General features: G+C 34.7%; 1 protein-coding gene across 2 annotated transcripts in view; it reads right to left on the bottom strand.

The window, feature by feature from the left end:
- The window catches only part of Iqcb1 (IQ motif containing B1), a 74,280-nt gene that overhangs the window by 52,848 nt on the left and 4,709 nt on the right, over positions 1-16,723 (bottom strand). For both annotated transcript variants that reach the window (XM_038346375.1, XM_038346376.1), the window contains 3 exons: positions 14,893-15,022; positions 4,386-4,479; positions 878-977 (listed from right to left, as the gene is read on the bottom strand). In XM_038346375.1, the coding sequence (XP_038202303.1) occupies positions 878-977; positions 4,386-4,479; positions 14,893-15,022 (324 nt within the window). The remainder of the gene's footprint in view (positions 1-877; positions 978-4,385; positions 4,480-14,892; positions 15,023-16,723) is intronic.

The following is a 16,723-nucleotide window of genomic DNA, read 5'->3' as shown; positions in this document are numbered from 1 at the left end:
CAACATAAGTAACTGTATTAAAGGGTTGCAGCATTAGGAAGGTTGAGAACCACTGGTCTAGAATTTTGTTCTTATCGTCTCTCCATTAGTAACCAGAGTCATAAAACTAAAATGCAATTAGACCTTATTCATCTACTTAATAGGTCCCCATTGCGATAGGATATGACTGTTTTCTTAACATAGCATATCAATTTTTCATAATGTAAGTCTCTTCAAAATTTACTGGACACATCTGATACTAAACTTAAAATCCCAGCAAGATGAATCTTTTCAACTTTTTACCCTCAGCATAACATTTCTTATCTCTGACTTTTGCTTATGTTGGCATCTTCTTCTCCTCATCCTCTCTTTAAAATTTATCTTTAAAGTTTCACCTCAGGTTTAAACTTCTCCAGGATGCATCTTCACTCAGTTTGGCTTAGAAGCAACTCAATACTTTTGGATAAACTTTAACATTGCAAACTAATACACAAAAATATGTTTGTCTCAATATTTACTCATTGAAAACAAGATTCATATTTGAATAAGTATTGTAAATATAAGGAGAAACAGAATAATTGTGACACATAGTAGTCAATGAATAAACCCATACATGAATGAAATAATGAATAATTTCACTATGTATATTTTTACTATGATCCTAATATTTTTATTTAGGTATCACATCAATTTTCTTTTCTAAGCCTAAGATTTTCAAGAGCTCTGAGGTAACAATTTGATAACAAATTTCTAATCTTTTGCAGTATCTTATACTAATTTTTTCTAAAAGTCAATCATAAAAGATCTTAAATTTCATTTACAAGTCATATGTAGAAGATTGACAAATTGTAATAAAATTTTTAATGTTTATGATTTAAAATTGTGTAAATTAAGTCACCTGTTAATCTGTAGTATATTCTGTAGCAGAGTCATGACTGTAGCTCCTATATGAACATTGTCAGTTTGCAGTAAGTGTAAGAAATGATCACTCTGCAGTACTAAAAGAACAGGGAGAAAAAAATGTTAAAGATTCTAATAATAACTTAAGTAAAAGTTTGTCTTTTTAAAATCAAATCAACTCATGATCATTTCTGTTAAAATTTTGACAGTGAAAGGCCTGTAATAAATATTTTTATAGATGCAGGCAGTTTTAAATGGTCATGAAGTTAAGAGTCATTCCATTTTAAAGAAGTTAGTTATAGTCAAGGGGGCATCTATAAATATCAAGCTAAAATTTTTAATATTACTTCTTTTAAGCTAAAAATAATATCTCCTAAATCTGAGTCTTTTTTTCTAGCGATGAGTTTTATTAAATAATAAAACACTGAATAAATTTTTTCTAGGTTTAAAAGTTTTAGGCTTTGATTAGCCAGTTACAAAAATTTGGTGCTCAGTACATACACAAGTTGCTTAACTTTAACCTCTGTCTAGAAAGCTGATGACACAAGCTAGAATCATCACAGAGAGAGCCACAATTGAGAAAATGCCTCAGTAAGATCAGGCTGTTAGCAAGCCTGTAGGGAATTTTTTTTTTTTTTTAAATTAGTGATAGATATGGGAAGGCTTAGCTACCTCTGGGCTGGTGTTTCTGGCTTCTATTAGAAAGCAGGTTGAGCAAGCCATGGAAAGCAAACCAGCAAGCAGCTCTCTTCCATGACCTCTACATTGGTCTCTGCCTCCAGATTCCTGTCCTGTTTGAGTTTCTGTCCTGATTCCTTCAGTGATGAACAATGATGTGGAAGTGCAATGCAAATAAAACCTTTCCTTCCCAAGTTGCTATTGCTAGTGGTATTTCAGCACAGCAACAGTAACCCTAACTAAGACAATCTCCCATAATCTGCATTTCATCACCTGTGAAACTAAAAATAAATAATTCTCATAACAGGCTAAGGCAAAATGTGTTAGAAGAGACTGTTCCCAATAAATGTCAGTCTCTGTTCCCTACATCAGTTGAGCACAGGGATAATTAAAAGTGAGATCGATATGTTGCAAGCTTGCCCTGTTAACACTACCTTTCGCTTACATAAAAATAACCTTTTTCTTTCCTTTTCTATTTCCTAAAATATCAGATTTGCTTTTTCCCACACCAACTCCTGTTCTTCATATATATTTAAAGCCAAATTATTAATTATATATCATTTTTAACAACTTAAAAAACAATTCTATGTTTTACAAATTGTTACCTTAATAGTAAAAAATCTGTAACTACAATAGGTATATTTTCTATTTGTGATATTTTAGTAATAACTCTAGAAGTATCCAGGATTTACTAAAATCATATGACATCTAGTTCATAAACTTTTCTTTTTCTCTATTGAAAAATGTTGTGATGAAGTAAAATACTAAGGAGTTACTACATTTTGTCTTTACTGTTTGCCTTGTAATTCCTTAGCTTCAAAGTAGATGAGTACTTGGTTGAGTAACTCCTACTCCATTACCACATTCACAAAAGGGCCTATTTATTTAATTTTTGTAACAAAAGTTTCAAAGACACCTAAAAACAGACAGAATAATGTAATAAATTCTCATGAGCCAGTAAATTAATTTTAAATATCAATTAAACATCAAGAGATAATAAAAATTATCTTTTAATTTTATCAAGAAGCCAGACAAGTGTTCCAACCTCTAAGTGTTTTGTGAATTTTTAAATTTCTTTCAGTCAAGATTCAAATAAGATCCATGGAACATGATTATGTTTCAAATTTAAAATGACCAATTATTTTCCATTTTTATTTTCTTTGTGATTTATTCAAAATATAAAATCATGTGAATTGTCCTCTGACAGGTTTGGTTCTCTATTGCATTCCTGGAGTATATTTCTTTTTCTCAATTGGTAGATGGCATTAGAGGATGGAAATGATGCAGGTTTGAATTTCTGGCACATATATTTTATCTGTGATGTTATGATAATCCAGCTGTCTCTCTTTTTAAGGTATTGATAGGCATAGGTAGGTAATTACTAAATCTGTTCATGAGGGATTGCAAAATAGGTGGTAAACTTTCATGCCTTCATCAGCTGAAATACTTTCACAAAGAGAAAATTTACATTGATGTATACTGACAGAATAAAAGTTAGATTCTTCATTTTACAGTTTTAAAACAATACATTAGTCCTCTGGTTGACTTCAATGGTAACATTTGGTGTTTAAGTTCACTGCAGTTATTATTCTCATGATAGCTCAACTTTTCTTTATTCAGCTAGTAGAAGCCTCTTAAACGAAAATAAAAATTTCTCTCTTTATCTGTTGAGCCATTTCACCATTCCTAGTAGAGGCCTCTTTACATTGGCTTTTCAGTCCTTTTAATCCTGATGAATTTTAAATGTCTCCTTTACATCTCATATTCAAGACACTTCAAATTCATTTTTTTACTTCTATCCCAGGTCTGGAGGGCAGTTGTTTCTTCAAAGGTGTAAAACATTTTATAGGGAAAAATTATTAAAAACTCCATTTCAATGTATATATTTTTGCACAATTATTTTACAAACATTTAACAAGTTTTGATACCTACATTATGGTTTCATAATAACCCTAGACACACTATCATTTTTATCATAGTTCTTTTCAAAATGGGATATGGCATTTAAAAAAATTATTTAAGTATTTCCTTTCTCCTTTATATCTAGTCCTAAATACTTTATATGTTTTAGTTAAACAGTCTTTAAACTGGAGATTTTTAACAATAGTAGACATATAATAGGAAAGAGATAATATTTTAAATAAAGAGTATTTAGATGTTCACTTAGCTACAAGGCTATAACTAGCTACATGGCTACCAAAAGTATCTGTTAAAACAATTGAAAGTAGTTGCCTTTAGAAAACTGAAAATGGTATGGATTACACATCCAAGGAATGTGTTTTTTAACACTTAAAGAACTATGTGGCTCTTTACATGCATGAGTAATTCTGAAAGTAGAATTAAAGATTCAAGACTTACTACCTGGAAAAATATTCCAAGGTGCTGCACTTGTGTAAAGTGAAATTTTTCAAAGACTAAGAATTGTGCCATGATTATTGGGATTACTTTTTTAGTCTTAAGAAAATATAAAATTAACACATATTTATACTTTTCAATGAAAACAAAATATCCAATAAAATAACTTTGAAATTTAATAAAATTTAGTAAATTAGGATATAAGCATATCCTTACCTGAATAGCCAGATTATGAGTGAAAACGATTTGCTCTGTACACGTAGATTTCTTTAGAAAGCTAAATCTAAAGTTAAATTTATAACACTACTGCAATTTGAAAAAATTACTTTCCTAAACTGTCAAATTATTAATATCTCAGATTTGCTAAACAGAAAAGTCAAGGTCAAAGTTATACTTTAGCTTTAACTTGGAGTTTAAAAAGGCAATGCTGTAAGACTATTGTTTATATTAAAGTTATTGTTTTTCTCTCTTACCATTCTGTATGAGTTGAGTATGACCTCCCAATAGCCAGAAGAGGGAATCAGTCACAATTTGGAAAAAATGTAGTAATTTATCTTTTTCTTCACCCTTAATACAAAAGTAAAAACAATTCAGTTTTCTATAATCTACCTTATACTATAAACAGAAGGAAAAAGAAAAGACATTTCTCAGAGTAGTCAGCAGACTTTATTTCCAGATTTAATAGCTACTGACAAAGTACACAAACTTGTAGTGCTTTGTTTCTTCCTTTTTAAAGGCAATGGTTGCAGTATATGAATGCTCTACCATTCATAGATAAAACAAAATTACTCAAGTAAAACTAAACAAAATAAGTAGCCTTTACTTTGTAAGCAGCTCCAAAGTAATGAGCTCAAAAATAGACTAATATTTACTCAAAGTAATAGAATCTCATATTGATACACTAGACCTCCTTAATGTTTGGTATACTTCTGAATGACTTGTGGAACTTTTAAAATAACCCTACGCACAAGTCCAAATATATATAATCTCAACCTCCAAAGCTAAAGTCTAGACATCTGTATTTTCAAAAGTTAGATGAGTGACTTCATTATACAGCCAGGGTTAAAAACCATGGCAATATGAAAATGTAACCATGTAAAGCATTAATAGAACTTTTCAGTTCCAGTTTCTATCCTAAGACTTTATGAGAACAGAGAGTATAACAATACTCCCCATTATAACACACTGTCTACAATTTTGACGGACAGGAAATGTTCCATTAATATATACTAAGCAAATAATTCTTTTTTTGCTTAATCTATTCTTATGAAAAGGTAGTAAGAGTGCCACAACAGGAGATAAAACATGTTCCATTGACAATGTCTATCGACCCCATATAACTAATGTAAAGTTGTATAAGTGTCTCTAAACCTATCCAGGTCATGAACATTTCTACTACAGCATCAAACTAATAACAACAGTTAACAAACCACCTGTTAATTTAATTATAACAACTGTCTTTCCTATAAAACTACCAAGCATAAAAAATGCCACATTAGACGGACACATCTTAGTCTAGTAAACATCCCTTTCCAATTTCATCCAAAAATACAATAAGAAAGGGCATCAAAGTTCTTGTTGTCAATCTCAAAGGGACATGCATTTCAAGATGTCCAAAGTTTACTTTAGAGCCTGTTAGATAATGTCAACCATTAATTTACATTTCCTGACAAAACTTGCTCTTAAATCACTTCAAAGTTCTTGAATAGGTATTTTTCTTTTCTGATACAGATATTTAAAACTAGTGTGTAGCTTGGGCCAGAACATCTAAGATACATCCTACTATGTTATATGCTACCCACTTACTATCAAATCCTTAAAAATTTGCTTGGGAAAAAGACTAATATTTACTAATATTAATTTACTAATATTTACTAATATCAAAAATAGACTAATATTTACTCAAGATTCTGTGACCATTAAGTCCTCTACCAATAATATATTTTTTTAATATTTGAGCTAGCATATTGTCCATATTGTTGCATTTCTCATTTAATTCCATTCTTTTTGTTTATAAGATGTATTTAACATGTACATTTTTGTCTGCATGTATGCATCCAATCAATGCCTCAGGAAGCCAGAAGACATAGTCAGATTTCCTGGATCTGAAGTTATAGACGGCTGTGAGTTACTATGTGGGTGCTGGGAATCAAACCCAGGTCCTCTGGAAAAGCAGTCAATACTCTTAACCACTAAGCTATCTCTCCAGCTCCTTAATTCCACTCTTGTGATTTTTTATCTAACATTTTGAAATAAAAATACATTAGTCTTTGATATTCCATAAGAAATAGCTAAGATCTTATTAGCCTGACAATTATTTAGGTTCAAGGCAGTATCTATTTTTAATAAAATCAGTGCTCTAAAATGGAACTTAATGTAACAGTGGGTATTATGAACGTGTCTTCCAAAATTCATATGCTGATGTCTTAACCCCAATGTGATATTTGTAGGAGCATGAAATCATGAGAATAGTGCCTTCTTGATGAATTTAGTGCCCTTGTAAGATTACTCCGCCCCATGACAAAGACCACGTGAACACATAGCCAGATAGCCACTTCTATCTGCCAGCCACAAATTAGGTCCCACCAGTAACTAAATCTGTCTGTCTTATTTCTGTACTTCCCAGCATCCAAAATTACCAAGCAAAAAAGTCCATTTTTAAAAAACTAAACAGTCTACCCTGTTATAATAGCCTAAACTGACTATGACACTGATGAGTTCTCTCCATAGTTTACAAAAGTTGTGAATGTATTCAAGTCTAATACAGCAGTAAGTAGGTCCAAAGGTATATTCCGCCAAGAACTCTTCCAAGGAAAATGTGTGTTATCATAATAGACTGAGGGTGGAAGTTAACCAGCAACTTTCATAAAGGACTTACAATGAGAAAACTTAACTGTTTAAAACTTGATCCTGCCAACCTTTAGATCGGTGCTATTCCAACACTACACTAGTTCTCAGTCTTTTGAATATAAAATAATACTTTCATCTATCAGCTTCTATAAAAGCTAACTTCTATAAATTAATCCATACACAAGATGTGGGGAACAAACTACTACTGGTTTTGTTTTTGCTAGAGTTCTGTATCTGCTAGAACACTAACACATGTGGTTGTACCCTTAACATTCAAGTGTATGTGTGTATCTGTAAAACAGAGGAAAAAATGCTCAAACAAAACTCCAAACAAAGAAATTCAAGAGTAAGAGACAACCTATTGAATATTTGCAAACTATGTATCTGACAAAGGTTTGATGAATAGATAATGTATAAGGAAGTCAAATAACTGAAATCAAGCAAGAAAAAAAAGAATTCCATTTTAAATCTAAATGGACATTACTCAAAAGAACACATACAAATGGCCAACAGGTTTATTAGAAAATGCTCAGTATTAATAATCATCAGGAAAAGGGCAATCAAAATCCTAGTTGGCCAAATGGCTATTAAGAAAAAGAAAAAAAATAACAAGTGCTAGTGAGGATGTTTTTTAAAAAAGAAAATATTTTTGTTACAATAATTACAAAACTTTGTGTGGAAGTTCAACAAGATTTATATGTAGTAATTACATTACTAGATTTTTATTTAAAAGAAATTAATATCAATACACATGTTATCCTATTGTTTGTACTACTTTAATGTAACACGATTCATAAGAGTAAAAAGATGGAAATAACCTAAGGTATCTATCAAACCAATGAATGCACAAATATAACAAAATACTTTTCAGGCATAAAAAGGATGAATTTCTATCATTAGCAACACCATGGATGGAACTGAAGGTTGGTAAGTGAAGTAGACCAGGCTAGAAAATTACATACTATATAAATTCATAAATATAGAATCTAAAACAAGTTAATCTCATAGAAGTTGAGACTACAATACTGGTTACCAGAGGCTAGGGATAATAGAAGATGATGATAGGGGCTAGTTTAACAATGGGTATTATCTAATATTTAGAAGTAATTTGAGGTATTTTATGGCACATGGAATGATTATATGCAATCATAAGCTTTTACTTTTATTTTAAAAAGGAGTAATTTCATTTTGAATATTAAAGAGATTAACAAATAGTTCCATTATTCTGACAGTCATACAAACTTAATACAAAGTTGCAAGCTCATACAGTTTCCAACAACTCCTAATTAGCCATTAAGAGAATTATAGACTGGAAGTGGCTCAGGCCCATGGTGTTAAAAGTACTTGATTCAGCAGGATTGCTGTGTTCCATGCCAGACTGAGCTACTCAGTGAATTCTGTGGCAACTAGAGCAAGACATATATTTGCATAAATGACATAATCATGAATGTTATGTGCACAGGAAATAACAGAACAAGCCTATGAGAGGTATCTAGAGAGAAAGATGGCTTTTTTCCATTTGTTCCCCTACCACCTCCTGTTTTTTCCCTGGGAGAGAGTCTCACTATGCAGCCCATGCAGCTGCCTCAATCTCCTAACTGTTGGAATATAGGTGTCCATCACTACACCTTACTAAAAAGGAGGCTTTTCATGAGTGAAGTATTTCCTGACCATGAGTCATGGATAAAAGGCTTCTTGTTGGGCATAACACATGCCTCTGATCCTAGCACTCAGGACACAGAGGCAGGTAGATAAATGAGGAGCAGAAGGAGGGAGAACATGAGCAAAGAAGTCAGGACCGCGAGGGTGTGCCCACCTAGACGGTGGGGCTGATCTAATCTATTGGGAGCTCACCAAGGCCAGCTGGACTGGGACTGATGGAGCATATGATCAAACCGGTCTCTCTGAACATGGGAGACAAGGAGGGCTGACTGAGAAGCCAAGGACAATGGCACTGGGTTTTGATCCTACTGCATGTACTGGCTTTGTGGGAACCTAGTCTGTTTGGATGCTCACCTTCCTAGACCTGGAAGGAGTGGGGAGGACCTTGGACTTCCCACAGGACAGGAAACCCTGACTGCTCTTTGGTCTGGAGAGGGAAGGGGAGGCAGATAGGGGGAGGGGGAGGGAAATGGGAGGAGGTGGAAATTTTTAATTAAAAATAAATGAATAAGTAAATAAAAACAAACAAACAAACAAACAAACACACACACACAGAATTCCATCCAGGCCAGCCAGGATTACAGAATGAAACCTGTCTTAATATTCAAAACAAACAAACAAACAAACAAACAAAAAAGCAAAAATGAAAAATGAAGATGAAAAGATAGTATTAAAATTGGAGTCTGAATTCTCTGTTGTACCATTTTGGGTTAGTTTAGTACAACTGGTTGAAAGAGGATTGAAGAGGATGAAGAAATTCTCAACTTCTGCTCTTACTCCTACCCTCAGGGTTAGGACTGAGCACAACAATTAAGGCCTGACTGTGAGCATAGTGGGACAATTTGGAAGATAATCACTTAGGGTAAAGTCAAGCTGTTATGAATCAGCAGATGAGCATCTTGGGGCTTTTGTACTGGAGTCCTGAGGAAGAATGGGAACCGTATATAAGAGGCTAGAAAGTTAGTTTTATGATGGATTTAGTCATCTACAAAGATGGAAACATAAGTTGCGAATGAAATTTAACATATATATGACTCCACCTTTATAGGCAGATTGCTAAGTAAAATGATTTCTTGTTAGGCAGGCTTCTCTGCTTCTATAGTATACAACACACGTTCTATACTATGATATGTATACAGCATAGATCATGTAGGGTAACAGACTATTGTAAAACCACCCTGCCCCTGAACCCAGGACTTAGAAATTCCTAACCCCATGACTCAGGGTCAATGGGCAAGCAATACTTTGTGCTGTATTTTTCCACTTGTTCACTGTGCATACTCCAAAGATCTGTCTGTTGCTGTTTCTGATTCTACTCAGAGGCAGCCACCATTCTGTTTCTCCCCATAACTATGTGGTGTGACTCTGTGGTATTCCTAGGCTCCCAATTGTCAAGATATCCCTGTACCAGAAAACCCTTTCACATCTAATAGGACTGGACACTTAAGAGTGGTAGAGCACATGGTCTTCAAAACTTTGCTTCTCTGTGATGAAAAGGTCTTATCACAAATTTAAAAAAACAGTATGGCATTTGCTGCTGTTCCAAGGTGTAATCACAGATTCCATCATCAAATTCTGATGTGCTGATGTGGCACTTTACAGAAAGTGGACTACTACAAACAGGACATTCTTGGATACTAGAATATTGGTTTCCATAGACAAGAACTGGATTTTGCCTGACAGCTCCTCAATCTAAAGATCTGAAGTAGTTACTTGATAAGGCAAAGAATCAATTCTGTAGTCTATACAACTCAACATCTCTTGTTATCTTTCAGATCGTTTTCTCCATTTATTCTCTCTCCCTCCCCTCCCCCTTTCCCCCCTGCTCCCCACTTCTCAGAACATCATATATAATCTTGCTGTCACTTAGTTTTTTTCTTGACTAATCTAGAACAGGCTTTTCTATTCCTTTAGAGTTAACAGCAGGATCTGAAGCTCATCTACTCTGATCTCCGTCTTCTGACTTTCTGAGGTCATCTTCAGATTGTGTTCTTTCAGCTAATACAGTTCAACCTCCTAACAGGCCTTCAGTTCTACCACTTTCATTCTAACTTCTAATAGATGCTCTATAGTGATGGAGGAGGGTCATCTGTCTATGTGTTACTTTCATTGGCTAATAAAGAAACTGCCTTGGCCCTTTAATAGGACAGAAAATTAGGTAGGCGGAGTAGACAGAACAGAATTCTGGGAGAAAGAAAGCAGAGTCAGACAGACGCCTCAGGTAGACGCCATAGCTCTCCTCTCAGAGATGGACGCAGGCTAAGATCCTTCCTGGTAAGCCACCACCTCGTGGTGCTGCACAGATTACTAAATATGGGTTAAAGCAAGATATGAGAATTAGCCAATAAGAGGCTGAAACTAATGGGCCAAGCAGTGCTTAAATGAATACAGTTTCCATGTAATTATTTCGGGTGTAAAGCTAGCCAGGTCTGCTGCTCCTACTACACTATAGTACCTAACTTCTCTTTTTTCCTTTGGAGCTCAGCCTGCAAGTCTGAGTTTTGCTTCTAAATGCATTCAGTTGTAGAGCTTGATCTCTTCCTCTATTCTCTTAGCTATAACAACATGATGTCCTCTTCACAATATGAATGAAATTGGAAAGGAATATTTGCTTCCCAGACCACATCATCTTGATCCACACAGCAATATTCATCATATCTGAACAGGTAGTAAGTTCTAAATTGGACTTTCGACTTATTTTGTGTTTAGGCCACTGTGCAAAGCAACTCAAGTGAATGTATAATACTCCTGGGCAGTCTTGCACTTCACTCTAAAGATGTTGATCCAATCCTTGCAAATGGGAATGAAATGCTAGATGAAGGTGTAATAGCATGTGCATCCTCTCCAAGAACACAGAAAATTGCCACACTATTAAAGATGTCCAAGAGAAATTAAAATGCTCTAGGAAGATAGCTATTATGGAGTAAAGGGGTCATCTATTGTCTTTTCTATTGTGGGGTCTAGGAACAGCAGATAGCAGCAATGCAACAGCAACAGGGCACTTAAAGGGAAACTATGTGCTTTTATATAACCATAAAGAAATGACAAATAAATATCTGAGGAGATAGATTTGTTTATCCTGATATGAATATTGTATATAGTATAAAAGTATCAAAAATATTACATCATTCCCTTAAAGTATGTACAACTTTATTATGTGTTGATTTAAAAACAAAATCTAGAGTCTTACTAGCCCGAAGTATCAGAAATTAAGTTTGAAACAGCTACAGCAGTCTATAAAGCAGGAAGCTCCAAAGTCTATATGCAAATGTCCACTCAATTTTTGACTTAACTATGCACTGTTAAAAACAAGCTCTGAGAAGCCTGGGAAAACTATAGCTGGGGATTGAAGGAATTAACAGCAGTCTCATTTCCTGCCAATTGCTGGGCATACAGAGTTTAGAATTCAGGTTACATATTAGATGGTCTGGGTTAACACTTTCTACTTTCATTTAAATCAAAGCACTACATATAAGGATAATTCTCTATACATAAAACTGGAATAAAATGGCCAAACGACACTTAAGGTCATGCTCAGCCTCCATAGAGATCAGGGAAATGCAAATCAAAACAACTTTGAGATACCATCTTACACCTGTCAGAATGGCTAAAATCCAAAACACCAATGATGGCCTTTGCTGGAGAGGATGTGGAGTAAGGGGAACACTCATCCATTGCTGGTGGGAATGCAAACTTGTGCAACCACTTTGGAAATCAGTGTGGCGGTTTCTCAGGAAATTTGGGGTCAACCTACCCCAGGATCCAGCAATACCACTCCTGGGAATATACCCAAGAGATGCCCTATCATACTACAAAAGCATTTGTTCAACTATGTTCATAGCAGCATTATTTGTAATAGCCAGAACCTGGAAACAACCTAGATACCCCTCAATGGAAGAATGGATAAAAAAGTGTGGAATATATACGCATTAGAGTAATACTCAGCGGTAAAAAAACAATGACATCTTGAATTTTACATGCAAATGGATGGAAATAGAGAATACTATCCTGAGTGAGGTAACCCAGACCTAAAAAGATGAATTTGGTATGTACTCACTCATTAGTGGACTCTAGCCATAAATGAAGGACATTGAGCCTATAGTTCATGATCCTAGAGAAGCTAAATAGGAAATTGGAAGTAGACAAGATTTCCAGGCAAAATGGAGAGCTTGGGGGTAGGGGTAGAATGGAGGTAAAGGGGAGATGGGGAGAGAGAAGTGAAAAGGGGAGGATGGGGAGAACTTGGGGGAATGGGACAGTTGGGATGGAGGAGGAGTGGATATGGGAGCAGGGAAGTATATATCTTAATTAAGGAGCCATTTGAGGGTTGGCAAGAGACCAGGCTCTAGAGGGGTTCCCAGGTGTCCAAGGAGATGTCCCCAGCTTGTTCCTTGTGCAGCTGAGGAGAGGGCGCCTGAACTGGCCCTATACTATAGCCACTCTGATGAATATCTTGTATACCACCATAGAACCTTCATCTGGTGATGAATGGAGATAGAGACAGAGACCCACATTGGAGCGCAGGACTGAGCTCCCAAGGTCCAAATGAGGAGTAGGAGAGAGAACATGAGCAAGGGAGTCAGGTCTGAGATGGGTGCGCCCACCCACTGTGACGGTGGGGCCGATATAATGGAAACTCACTAAGGCCAGCTGGACTGGGTCTGATGGAACATGTGATCAAACCGGACTCTCTGAACGTGGCTTACATGGAGGGCTGACTGAGAAGCCAAGGACAATGGCACTGGGTTTTGATTCTACTCCATGGTCTGGCTTTGTGGGAACCTAGTCTGTTTGGATGCTCACCTTCCTAGACCTGGATGGAGTGGGGAGGACCTTGGACTTCCCACAGGGCAGGGAACCCTGACTGCTCTTTGGACTGGAGAGGGAGAGGAAGGGAGAATGGGGAAGGGAGAGGGAAATGGGAGGAGGTGAAAATTTGTAATAATAATAATAATGATAATAATGATAATAATAATAATAATTAATAATAAAAGAAGGTAAGTGCTCCTACAATGTATCATTTAGAGTCCATAATAAACCAAAACATATTAGACATGTGAATAAAAAAAATTTTGACCTTGGAAAAAGGGAGGAAATATAAAGGTAATAGAAGCAAACTCTCAAGTGATTCATGCATGGAATGCTTAAAGTAATTATAATAAATATAGTAAAGAATCTAAAAGAAATGGATAGAAAAATTATGATATGAAAGAAAAGATTATGAAAACTCTAAAAGGAGAGAAATAAATCATAATTAAGAAATGCAATACATGAAAACAAACTCCTTAGATTATTAACAATCATTAGTAATTAATATAATCATTGGATTACTAGTAGTTTAGATTGAAGAAATAGTCACAATGTTAAGATACACTAATAGAAAGTAACCAAACTAATATAAACAACACAGCAAGATCAATAGAGGGGAATGCCAGTAAGAGTGAAGGCTGAGGCAGGAGGATAAGGAGTTAAAGGTTAGCCTTGTAGCAAATAAAGCCCAATTCACATGAAACCTAGCTCAAAAATACAGAAACAAAATAAAACCAAAACCAGAAAAAGACAGATACAGAGACAGAAATATACAGAGTTAGAGAAGAATGACTAAATGAATAAATCATATGGTATTCTTTAGCTAGCATTTATACATTTTCTAATGTAGGGTTTAAATTCTTGGTCATTCTTTGGCTAAAGATGTTTAAATTCACTACTCTACTTATATGTTCAGCCATTCATAGCATTAATGAATGTTATTTGGTCACAATAAAATTAAATTAGAAATCAGTAACAACAAAGTACAAATAAAATCTTCAAATATTTGAAAATTATGCAATATATTTTTCATAAAAGCATAATACGCCCAAGAAATATTTAAATTATAAAGATCACCATGTCTGAGTTGAAATATTTTCATAAAGAAGAGGTTTGAAATATGAAACATAAAGTCTACATATCTTCTTTGTCACCACTAGAAAAGTCCTGGGCTTAGAGAACAAATGTACCTCCAATTAAAGAAGGGAATAACAATTAGAAAATTTAAGGAGAGAATATGTTCCAGGAAGATGCCATGGATATAAGCATATATGGGTATTGCCCAAAATTGAGTGGTAAAAGAGATTATTCAAAAATTATACAGCATTCTTTAGCTAGTATTTACCAATTTTCTAATGTAGAAATTAAGTTTTCTGTTGTAATTTCATTGGGGCATTAAAAATGTTTAAATTCACTACTTGTATATTTGGCCAGATACAGCATAATTTGATAAACAGCATGGGAAAACTTAGAAAAGACTAGATATGGTATACATCCTTGTAATCCCAGCACTCAGGAGACTTAGGCGGAAGGACTGACACCCTGAAGGCTGCAAGGCTACACATTGAGTATGAAGTTATCCTGGGTTATACAGTGAAACCTTGTTTCAGGAAAAAAGAATAAAATTATTGGGGAATAAAACATCAAATAAACGCATGCCTTAGCTGCATTGATGAAACATGTTTGTAATCGTCTCCCCAAGACAAGAAAATTTTCGACAGCTGATGGAAGTAATTCCTTGTAAAATTCTTCTCCATCTTCTCCTGGTTCTAAGCCCACACAGCAATGGCTGAAATGAGAGTACAAGTTTGCATAAATAATATCAGTTTAATGTTCAAACTTCCATAGGCATTGTGCTGTAATGAAAATCTTAAGTATCATTATTTTGTTGACAAGCCAATTAAAAATTTGCTGGAAATTTTTAACTTTTTATAGAACTAAACTGTACTATGGACCTTGCTTGCATTCAGTTCCAGGGCTCACATTTCCTAAAACCGAATATACTGGTCCTTTAAGAAATGAAAGCCATGTCTGGATGATGGTTAATTCCTTTAATCCCAGCACCCTGGGAAGCAGATACAGGCAGATCTCATAGATGAGTTCAAAGACAGCCTGACTTACATAGTCAGTTCCAGGTCAGCCAAGTTTACAGAAACTCTGTCTCTGAAATAAAAAAAATGAACAAACAAAAAAAACAGAGAAAAAGGAAAAAGGCACATGAAAAATATGTGTTTATAATAAAGAGAAATGAGATTAGTTTATAGGGAGTTGGCTACAAGCAGCCTAAAAGGCAACAAATACCTTGATTGTTTAATTTATACTAATTTATGTTTATTGATGTATTTTAGAAATCTAATAGCAAAAATTTATCTAGGGTGAGATTAACTTCAACGAACAAAGATAAGAAAACAAAACACTCTAGTTTCATACCCAATTCTTCTTCCTAACAGATTGTTTTCTTAAGATCCCCAAATTATCTGCTTGTATATATATTCCTTGTATCAAAAGGGAAAACAGTGAAAGTATACCCTAACTGTAACAGGAACATTTTATGATACACGGAAAGAAGAATAATCCTTTCATAGAACTGTATCTTCATGAAACTACACATTACAGTTGCTCCTTGGATATGAGTTGAATACATTAATATCAGTATTAAAAGTACTTGTAGTCTCATATCAAAAAGAGCCTTCAACGCAAAGGTAGCTAGTAGTATGATAAGTACTATTGTCTAAGTCTTTTCAATGAAATGTGCACACACTGATAAGAATGGCAATTACAAGTCAAGCGTGCTAAAAACCTAACTGGCTAATGCTTGCTATCAAGTTTTTACTTTCTATTCAGTTATTATACTTAACTACTCAGGACAGCTGTATGATAGATGGCATTAACAAAAGAAATAATATTCAACCAATGTTGTCGTTACCTAGCATATCCAATCAAAAAATATAGAGGCACTTATTTACTTATATTCAACCAATAATGAAATAATTAATCTTGAAAATTAAAGTATAAAAGAGTATTACATAGATTTATCAAATTTTTGTAACTGTGTACTTTGAATTGGGCCTTTATGTTATAACAAAGTAGAAGTAAACAGTTTAGAAAGTTAGGATCTAAAACAAGATAGTATAAATATGAAAAAAATCTCTCCTGTAGGGACAGTTTATTTAAAATCAAATGGAATGGGACTGGAGAGATGGCTCAGTAGTTCAGAGACCTTGCTGCTCTTACAAGTGAAATTTGAATGAAATTTGTGCCCTGGCAATGTTGAAGCATGCATGGGCAGCAGCCCTTATGTGGTTGTTCTGTTGATCTTGTCCATATTGGGTTTTATGGTCTGAGTTGATGAGACTCATCAGGTGTCTTCTTCAGGAGGGCACCAGACCTCATTACAGATGGTTGTTAGCCACCATGTGGTTGCTGGGAATTTAACTCAGGAACTCAGGACCTTGGGAAGAGCAAGAAGAGCAAGCAGTGCTCTTAACTG

Source organism: Arvicola amphibius, chromosome 10 (genome assembly GCF_903992535.2).
Source record: "Arvicola amphibius chromosome 10, mArvAmp1.2, whole genome shotgun sequence".
Lineage (NCBI taxonomy): Eukaryota > Metazoa > Chordata > Mammalia > Rodentia > Cricetidae > Arvicola > Arvicola amphibius.
This window is presented reverse-complemented; position numbering and strand designations above follow the sequence as displayed.